The 10,893-nt window shown below is 35.5% G+C and overlaps 1 protein-coding gene across 1 annotated transcript in view; it reads right to left on the bottom strand.

The window, feature by feature from the left end:
• Window positions 1–10,893, bottom strand: part of BUB1B (BUB1 mitotic checkpoint serine/threonine kinase B) — a 60,161-nt gene that overhangs the window by 31,565 nt on the left and 17,703 nt on the right. Inside the window, exons 6-8 of the mRNA XM_012649423.1 lie at window positions 8,396–8,565; window positions 6,910–7,124; window positions 6,662–6,753 (exon numbers count right to left, since the gene is read on the bottom strand). Coding sequence (XP_012504877.1) covers window positions 6,662–6,753; window positions 6,910–7,124; window positions 8,396–8,565 — 477 coding nt within the window. The remainder of the gene's footprint in view (window positions 1–6,661; window positions 6,754–6,909; window positions 7,125–8,395; window positions 8,566–10,893) is intronic.

Below are 10,893 nucleotides of genomic sequence, written 5' to 3'. Positions count from 1 at the left end.
CTCTAGCCCGGGCAACACAGTGAGACTCTGTCTCAAAAAAAAAAAAAAAAAGAATGGCTAAAATCTAAAATATTGACAATACTGAATGCTTGGGAGGATGCGGAGCAATAGAAACTCTCATTCATTGTTGCTAGGAATGCAAAATTGTACAGCCACTTTGGAAGAGAGTTTGGCACCTTCCTAAAAAGCTTAACTTAGTCTTATTATACCATTGAGCCAAATGAGCTGACAACTTATGACTATACAAAAACCTAAACACAAATGTTTATAGCAATCTTCTTCATGATTCCTAAAACTTGGATACTACTAAAATCCTAGAAGTGCAAGGCTAACCTGTGGTACATCTACACAATGGAATATCATTCAGCACTAAAAAGAAATGAGCCACTGAGCCACAAAAAGACATGGAGAAACCTTAAATTCATATTGTTAAGTTAAAGAAGCTAGTCTAAAAAGGCTACATACTATATGATTCCAACCATACGACTTGCTGGAAAAGGCAAAATTATAAAGACGATAAAAAAGATCAGTGGTTCTCAGGGATTTGGGGGGAGGGAGGGAAGGATTAACAAATGGAGTACGGCGGATTTTGGAGGCAATGAAACTATTCTGTATGACACTGTAATGATATATATAACATTATGCTTTTGTCGAAACCCACAGAACTGTAAAACATATTAGAGTGAACTCTAACGTAAACAATGGACTTCAGTCAATAACAACTTCAATATTGGCTCATCAATTATAACAATACACCACACTAATGCAAGATGTTAATAATAGGAAAAACTGTGCAGAGTAGGGGAAGAATATGGGAACTCTGTACTTTTTACTCCGCTTTTCTGTAAACCTAGAACTTCTCTAAAAAATAAAGCCTACTAATTAAAGAAAAATAAGTACAAAATTTGTATCCTGAAAACTACAAAACATTGAAAGAATGAAAAAAGATATAAATAGAAAGACATCCCATGTTCATGAATCAGGAGACTTAATATGTTAAGACATCAAATTTAACAATAGATTTAATAGATTAAATTAACCTACAAATTCAACAGAATCCCTACCAAAATCTCAGCTGGCTTATCTGCAGAAATTGACAGGCACATGAGAATACTTCAGGATAAACTTAAAATAAATAAATCCTAAAATTAATATGGAATTGCAAGGGAACCAGCATAGTCAAGATAATCTTTAAAATGAAGAACAAAGTTGGAGGATTCAGACTTCCAAATTTCAAGTTACTGTAAATCAACAGTAATCAAGATTGTGTGGGGAAAAAAAAAGATTGTGTGGTATTGGCATAAAAATAGACATATAGATCAATGGAATAGAATTAAGAGTCTAGAAATAAACTCATACATTATAGTCAATTAATTTTCAACAAGGGCACCAAAACCATTCAGTGGGGAGAAAGTAGTCTTTTCAATGAATGGTGCTGTGACAACTGGATATCCATATACAGAAGAATGAATTTGGGACTTCTTCCTTATACCATACACAAAAATCAGCTAAGAATGGATCACAGACCTAAATGTTAAGAGCTAAAACTATAAAGCTTTTAGAAGAAAACCTACAGGTCTTCTTAGACTTAAAAAGACTTAGGCAAAGTTGTCTTAGATACGACACCAAAAGTAGAGAGATGAAATTTTAAAAAACAGGTAAATTGCATTTTATCAAAAATTTTAAAAACTTTTGGGCTTCAAAAGACATCATCAAGAAAATGAAAAGACAATAAAATGGGAGAAAATATTTGCAAATCATGTATCTGGTAAGAAACTTATATCCAGACTATATAAAGAACTCTTACAACTCAACAATAAAAAGACAAATACAGTAGTACCCCCTTATCAGTGGTTTTACTTTCAGTGGTTTCAGTTACTTGTGATCAATGGCAGTCCAAAAACAGTAATGGAAAAATTCCAGAAATAATGCAAAAGTTTTAAATTGCGAGCCATTCCGAGTATCGTGATAAAATACCGCACCTTCCCTCTTCGTCCCACCTGGGATGTGAATCATCCCTTTGTTCAGTGTAACCACATGTTAGTCACTGAGTAGCTGACTAGGTTATCAGACGAACTGTCCCAGTATCACACTGCTTGTATTCAAGCAACCCTTATTTTACTTAATAAGGTCCCCAAAGCTCAAGAGTAGTGATGCTGGTAATTTGGATATGCCAAAGAGAAGCCATAAAGTGTTTTTTTTAAGTGAAAAGGTTAAAGTTCTCAACTTAGCAAGGAAAGAAAAAAAACTGTATGTTGAGGTTGCTAAGATCTACAGCAAGAATGAATCTTCTATCCGTGAAATTGTGAAGAAGGAAAAACAAATTCATACTAGTTTTGCGGTTGCACCTCAAACTGTAAAAGTTATGGCCACAGTGCATGTATAAGATAAAACATAGTATATATAGGGTTTGGTACAGGTTTCAAGTCTCCAATGGGGGTCTTGGAACATACCCCTAGGATGAGGGGGAACTATTCTAATACAACTGAAAAACAGGAAAAGGATTTAAATAGATGTTTCTCCAAAGAAAGTAAAAAAACAGCCAATAAACCTATGAAAATATGCTCAACATCATTAGTCATTAGGGAAATGCAAACCAAAACCAGTGAGATGTCCCTTCACACCCACTAGAATGACAATAACCAAAAGGACAGACAATAACAAGTGTTGGCAAGGATATGGAGGAATTGGAACACACATATTATCAGAACGTGGGAATGTAAAATGGTACAGCCTCTTTGGAAAACAGTTTGACAATTCCTTAAAATATTAAACATGGAATTATCATAAGACCCAGCAATTCCTCTCCTAGGTATATATATCCAAGAGAAATGAAAACACATGTCCACACAAAAATGTATACAGTATTCCAGGATTCATAGCAGCATTATTTATAATAGCCAAAAAGTGAAAACAACCAAAATGTCCATCAACTGATGAATGGATAAATAAAATGTCATGTATTCATACGATGGAATATTACTTGACAATAAAAAGGAATGAAGTACTGATACAGATTACAATATGGATGAACCTTGAAAACATTACACTAAGTGAAAGAAGCCAGTTACAAAGTACCATATATGATTCCACTTATATAAAATGTCTAGAATTGGCAAATTATCTATAGAGACAAAAAATAGTTGGTGGCTAGGGCTAGAGTAAGGGTTAGGGTAATGGTGGAGAATGGGGTGTGACAGGTAATGGGTACACGGTTCTTTACAGAGTGATAAAAATGCTCTAAAATTGATTGTGGCAAGGGTTACACAACTCTGAATATACTAAAAGCTACTGAATTTCACACTTTAAATGGGTGAATCACAGAGTATGTGAATTATATCTCAATAAAGCTGCTTTAAAAAAAAACTTTCCAGGCCGGGCGCGGTGGCTCATACCTGTAATCTTAGCACTCTGGGAGGCCGAGGCGGGCGGATCGTTCGAGCTCAGGAGTTCGAGATCAGTCTGAGCAAGAGCGAGACCCTGTCTCTACTAAAAATAGAAAGAAATTAATCAGACAACTAAAAATATATAGAAAAAAAAATTAGCCGGGCATGGGCGCATGCCTGTAGTCCCAGCTACTCGGGAGGCTGAGGCAGAAGGATTGCTTGAGCCCAGGAGTTTGAGGTTGCTATGAGCTAGGCTAACACCACAGCACTCTACTCAGGGCAGTAGAGTGAGACTCTCGAAAAACAAAACAAAACAAAACTTTCCAGGTGATTCTAAATATACAGCTAAGGCTGCAAACCAATGGTATACAGGAATAGAGACATAGGGGAAATGACAAAAAAGCGGGGAAAAGGCCATTAAAGAGGTGAAATGAAGTTATTAGATCTTCACATGTGTCCTATTATTTTTTAGTCATACCTTACAATTTTGTTTTTCAGTGTTTGTTACACAACACAGTCTATCACAAGATTAAAAGATTAAAAGCTTTATGTAGGAGTGATAGCATATTACAAAAAATACACAGTTCAAAAGAACTGGCAGTCAGAAAACGTGGGTTCTAGAACTGAATCTGCACTAAATAGCTATGATTGAGAAATTGGTTATATTATTTTCTAGTTAGAAAATCTGTTTTAGCTACCTCATAAATAGTAAAACAAACAAACAAAAATCAAACAAAAAAACCCACAAGTTTTTTGATATCAGCTATTTAGAAGTACTATGTTTTCAAAACTGAAATAGCTATACAAAATAAATTGACATTATATGAATGTAAGGTTAGGCAGAAAAACTTTTTAGATAAAAGGAGATTTAAATTTGGGTCAGAACGAACTGGGTTATTTTTCAATTTATATTAAAAAACTATGGGGAAGGCCGGGCACGGTGGCTCATGCCTGTAATCCTAGCACTCTGGGAGGCCGAGGCGGGCGGATTGTTTGAGCTCAGGAGTTCGAAACTAGCCTGAGCAAGAGCGAGACCCCATCTCTACTAAAAATAGAAAGAAATTAATCAGACAACTAAAAATATATAGAAAAAAAAATTAGCCGGGCATGGGCGCATGCCTGTAGTCCCAGCTACTCGGGAGGCTGAGGCAGAAGGATTGCTTGAGCCCAGGAGTTTGAGATTGCTGTGAGCCAGGCTGATGCCACGGCACTCACTCTAGCCCAGGCAACAAAAGTGAGACTCTGTCTCAAAAAAAAAAAACAAAAAACAAAAAAAACTATGGGGAATGGTGGTCAAAGAAAAGTGAGCTTACTAAATGCAATGTGGTACTGTGGATTGGTGTCAGAAACAGAAAGTGGAAAAATTAGTGAGATCTGAAAAGCTTTTTGGAGTTTATAGTACTGTACCAATGTCAATTTCTTAGTCTTATAAAGTGTTAACATTAGGGGAAATTGGATGAAGGGTATACAGGAACTTTCTGTATTATCTTTGCATCTTTTCTGTATATCTAAAATTATTCCAAAATAAAATTTATTAAAAGAAAAAAGTCAGCAGAAGAAACAATTTAAAATTAAGGAAAATAAAACATATCTTGGTATCCAAGTAATTCTTGTATTTAAATCTCTGGAATTGAATTACATAAAACACATTTCCAAAAGTACTTTGTTTTCTAACTCTATACATCCAACCATTCAATAAACATTGGTTTAATGTCTACTGTATGCCACGTACTTGAGTTAAAGAGCTAGAAGACACAATCCCTGACCAAAAGGTGGTCACACTCTAGCAGGTAGGAAGAAACAAGAAGGGCTATGATAGGAGGTAAGTACAGTGACAGAGATGACATAGTAAAGCTAGGGCAGAATGGGGTGTGTGTGTGATGGGTAAGGATAATAGGAAGTGCTTCACAAAAAGTTCCCTGGAGGGGATAACAGCTGAGCCAAGTCTTAAAGGAGGAATGAGAATTAGCCAGGTGGAAGAGAAGAGTGTTAAAGGTAGCTGTGAGGCTATTCTAGACTTCAGGAACTTACAGTCTAGTGTGAGCACATGTAGGAAAACTGGAGATGTTAGCAGAGGGCAAATCATGAAGGGTCTCATAATAAATGTTGAGTTTGGGTTTCATCCTAAAGGTTATGGGGAGTTAGCAAGAGATTCTAATCAGGGAAACAACATGATCAGATATGCACTGTATACCTGTAACAGCATAGAGAATGTTTGAGGAGTAAGACCGAAGGCAGGGAGATTAATTAGGTTATAGTAATTCCAGCAAAGAATAATAGGGACACACAGCAGTCATAAAGAAAACTGTTAAATTTGACTGTATAAGAATTAAAAATATATTTATGATGGTTACTGCTACATGAGACCAAAAGACAAGTAACAAAGAGGGGGAAAATATTTGCAACTCTTATTACAGATTTTTGAGTTGATTTTCTTAATTCATGAAGAGCCCCTTCACATCATTAAGAAAAACATAACCTAAAGAAAAACATGCAGAGAGGTCAAATAAGATACCCATGAAAAAGCATTTAAGATAAGAATAAACTTCAATATTTTCTATATCATATTATTTCTGACATAATTCATGTTTCTACAAGGTGACTTGAAACATTAGAAAAATTAGACATCTATAAATGTAGGCTATCAATTTCTATAAATAGATTTTCTTAAGAATAGCCTGCCCCTTGAGTACTAATCAGACAGAATTTTTGCCCAAAATCTTATTTACTTTTGCATTCCTGCAGTACCTAGCATATAGTGGGGGGGGTTATAAATTAGTTTTGAGAAAACTCTTACACTGGGACACAGAATTCAACCTAGTATTAGAATTCAGCAATGTTAAATGTTAAATTAAATCTCATGCTGGCTTGAGTATCTAATGACTACCTACCATACTTTTTCATATAAACAGAAATAAGGGTTAGAAAGAAGGGGAAAAAGATGTCCAGAAGGAAAGAGTAGGATAAAAGGAAAAACTATCATAATTTCCAATTACTGTCAATAACAAAAGTAGAGTGTCTCACTTAAATCACAGTGATTATCTCTGTTACAGTAACGTAATGACAAATCTAATTAATAAGTGTATTCCTTAATAAAAACATCTCCAAATGGTCTTTTAACCCTAACATACTCAAAGGAATACAGACATCAAGAATATACAAAATATTGGTTATTTTTATTTCCACAAAAAAGAAAATACCTTTGGGAATTAGGATAGGTGCATGTGCCCACTCTTAATAATTCACACATCAAAATATCCAGAAATCAAACTCACATAACTGGCTGTTGTGCAGTCTCTTCCACATATGGAGTAAAACTGGGAAGCATAGGGGGTACAGTTGTGAAAGAAGCTGTATTGCCACGAGGCTGGAGATGAAAAAGAAAACTAAAATCACCATAGTTTTACATTCTGACATTACATGCCTAAATATTCAAGAGGAATTAGATGCCAAAAACACTCCTCTACTCTAAATCTGAAGTCTTTGTTGTACCGGCAAAAACATTGGATCTAAGGGTCCTTACCCTGTATTCCAAGGGCCTGCCTGCATTCCAAGGGCCTGCTTGCAGCTCATTCTCTTTGGCCCTGGGCACAGGGGGTGCTATCCACGGCTGGACTGTGGGCTTAGACAACTCTGCTCTAGAAACCTCATCAGCATTTTCATCAAAAACAGTAATTCTGCTATTACTTTGCGTCTGTTGAGAAACTTGATTTTGGAGTCCTCTGCTCTGGCTTGGAACTAGAAGAAAAAATATTAAAATTTCATGTCACATCTTTAATTATCAACTTAGATGGCAGATAAGGTACACTTATTCTTCCCCAAATCAATGAGAATATTTCCACTACCACAGAATCAAAGAGATTTTTAAAAACAATAATTCTTTTAAATAAATCCTAATGAATCAAAATAGTAACATTTTTATGCATTTTGTCTGTTACTTAAAATTCTTCCTTTTCCTATCACCTACAATTTTTTATTCACAGATTTCCAAAAAGGACATTCTACATCTTCCTTCAGTCAGCAATATAACATTGTCTAGTTTTATCAGAAATTAACCTTAATTTTATTCTTCAGTTTTAAATTTTTCTCTCAATGGAAATCAGCAGAGATATACTAGAATTAGAGAACACAAAATTAGCTTACATATTATGGGTGTTCTCGGTTGTGGGCTGATTATTACATCAAGCTTTATCATGAAGTAGATGAAATATTCTTTTGGATCAAGTACTCCCTATATCCTAATTCTAGGATCATCAAGTAACATTCTGATTGATAAACTGATACCAGGAAAAGGGTAAGAGACCAAAAAAACCATTCTGGTATACATGTTTGCTATAAATGTAATTAACAAAAGCTTATTATTCTCTGTACCTTCCATTCAATTTTGCTGTGAACAAAAAACTGCTCTAAAAAAAAGTCAATGTTAACTTTAAAAAATTATTGTTTATCATCTTTGGGTGTAAAAAGAGAGTCTAATTTCTGGCCCCAAAAGGCTAAAGACAGGATTCTTAACCATATTAATATCATTCTCTGAGGCTTTGGTACATGTAAGCTTTGCTTTGATAATATCTACTATATTACAATCAATATATATCTTCTTTCAACTAACAACTCAAACTCAGAAAATCTTGATGCTTCCTCAATATTAGGTCTTTCTTAATTAAGACACAAAATTGCTGAAATATTTTGGTTTTATAGCACACTATGATAGTAGCTCTCCTTTGACTTCTTTTTTTAAATTAAAAATTTTTTTTTTTGGTAGAGACAGGGTCTCACTCTTGCTCAGGCTGGTCTCAAACTCCTGAGCTCAAGCGATCCTCCCGCCTTGGCCCCCCAGAGTGCTAGGATTACAGGTGTGAGCCTCCACAACACCACCCAACTTCTTTTTGCTACCTAGTACTCAGAAAAATAGGACAGTGTCCACATGTATATTTATGCATTATCTTCTTACATACTTTGCCTACCACCAAAAACCAAGGGTTTTTCAAAATAATGCTTAACAAATTTACCCTTGAGAGCAGCTCCTACACGGCTGATTGGAGCTCTTGCTGTCTTTTTCCCTCTGCTCTTTAGTTCAGCTAGTGTGCTTCGTTGTGGTACAGAAGATCCAAAAACTTCCTCTTCTTCTTCTTTCTCAAGTGCCGATAGAGTTTGTCGAGACACTCGAGCTTGGAATTGTCTAAAGAGAATGGACAATTAAATTTTAGTGAGATGACCACTATTCACCAGATTCAAAATTTCTAATTTGTTAAAGTAAACAAAGGAGAATAGGCTGAAGGAAGAAAATACAGAAATATCCCAACGAAAGTGTTTATTTTCTCAGAAATAAGGAGAGCTACCTTGAGGTCAGAATAGGTTTTGGCTAGAATGATTTAGCTGCCCCTTTAAATGTCCAAGTTTGAGCAATTAAAATTACTTTGAAAATCATCATTAGGTTGATCTAAGGACCAGATTATGGTGACTAAGTCTAAGATTACAGAATTTATTAAGATCAGAGTTTCCCATCAACTTTTTATTATAAAATTTGACTTGCCAATTGTTATCATCTTGCCATGTCTATTTCATCACTTGTCTGTATGAGTTTTTCTACACACACACACACAGTTTCTCCTGATCCACATAAAATGAAGTTGCATACAACATGACATTTTACTTTAGCAAAGCTGGCAGAAGTTTGAAAAGTAAACTTCCTATACTGCTGCCTGTTTTAAGCATTATCAAAAGCGATTCTCTACTCCCACCACTGTTTCACTTGACTAGCCTTTTAAAAAAAAGTATTATCAGTAAGGTTACAAAAAACTGAATAAATTTCAGGTGCTGGCCAAGATGGAATAGGAGTACTATACTCCCTTCTCTCTCTCTCTGATCAGAATTTGAAACTTTAGACAATATACAAAAAAAGCAACTAATGAGTACTCTGAAACAAAATCAAAACAAAATTTTTAAACAAAATTTAAAACTTAAAGAGACAACCCACACATGGTTGTTTCCCCTTTTTTTTCCTTCTCTTTTCTCTCCTGGTTTTGAACTGTTGTAACAGTGGTGTGGGAATCTAAAACTCCTAGAGAAACCCCATATTTCTGGCCAGAAGACTGGGAAAAGGGGACTTTGAAGGCCAAAGAGTATGGGAGGAATACTAGAGAGGAATGAGCTGAAGAAGAGGATCTTCTAATTCAGTACATGAATTCGCCCAAATCCTGGGTTCACTCCTGAGCTGTGCATGCACAACATAGACTCAAAACAGTACAGAAAAGGTTGTGAGAACTGAATTATGACATAAACTACTGCCCAAATCCCAGACTAATGCCTGAGCAGGACATGCAGGAGATAAACCCAAAGCAACATAGCAAAGGTCTTGAAAACTGAACTGACAGTGGAACCAACACCCACATATAGTGAGACAGAACTTGAGTCTCATAACGTAGTATCAGGATAAATGCCCAGGATATAATCCAAAATTACCTGACACACAAAGAACCAGGAAAATGTGACCAATTCTCAAAGAAAAGGACAATTAACAAATGCCAACATCAAGATGACCCAGATAGTGAAGTTTTTAGACAGACATTTCAAAGCAGCTATTATGACCATGCTCCATGAGATAAAGGTAAAACCATTTGAAATAAATGGAAAGATAGAAATTCTCAACAGAGAAACAGAAATTATAAGAAAGAATCAAGCAGAAATTTTAGATCTAAAAAATACAGTATCTGAAAAAATTTATTAAATGGATTCAATATTAGAATGGAGATGAAAGAGGAAAGAATACATGAACCTGAAGACAGATCAATAACTGGCCAATCTGAAAAAGAAAAAAATTTAAAAATTTTAAAAATCAACAGAGCTTCAGGGACCTATGGAATGATATCAAAAGGTCTAATTTGGCCTGATTCGTGGTATCGGGGGGGAAAAAGGTCCAAAACTGATGTCACGGAAGTCTCAGAGGGAGAGAAGAAGGAGATGTAGATGTAGAAAAGTATTTTCAAAACAATGAGTGAAAACTTGTCAAATTTTGTGAAAGGCATATATTTACAAATTCAAAAGGCCTAATGAACCCCAAACAGATTAAATGCAAAGGAAATCACACCTACACACATCACAATCAAACTGCTAAAAACCAAAGATAAAGAAAAAAATCTTGAACAAGACCAGAGAAAATCAATACATTACATACAGGAAAGAAAAACACTCAGATGACTGCAGATTTCTCAGCAGAAGCCTTGGAAGCCAGAAGATAGTGGAACAGTATCTTTAAAGTGCTAAAAGAAAGTAACCATGGACCCAGAATTCTACATCCAGTGAAAATCTCCTTCAGGAGTTAAGACAAAATGAATACATTCTCAGATGAAAAAAAAAGAATTTATTGGCAATAAACCTGCTTTAAAAGAAAATGGCAGGCTGGGCGCGGTGGCTCACGCCTGTAATCCTAGCACTCTGGGAGGCTGAGGAGGGTGGATCGCTAAAGGTCAGGAGTTCGAGACCAGCCTGAGCAAGAGCGAGATCCCGT

This window comes from Propithecus coquereli, unplaced genomic scaffold, assembly GCF_000956105.1.
Source record: "Propithecus coquereli isolate 6110/MARCELLA unplaced genomic scaffold, Pcoq_1.0 Scaffold3, whole genome shotgun sequence".
NCBI lineage: Eukaryota > Metazoa > Chordata > Mammalia > Primates > Indriidae > Propithecus > Propithecus coquereli.
This window is presented reverse-complemented; position numbering and strand designations above follow the sequence as displayed.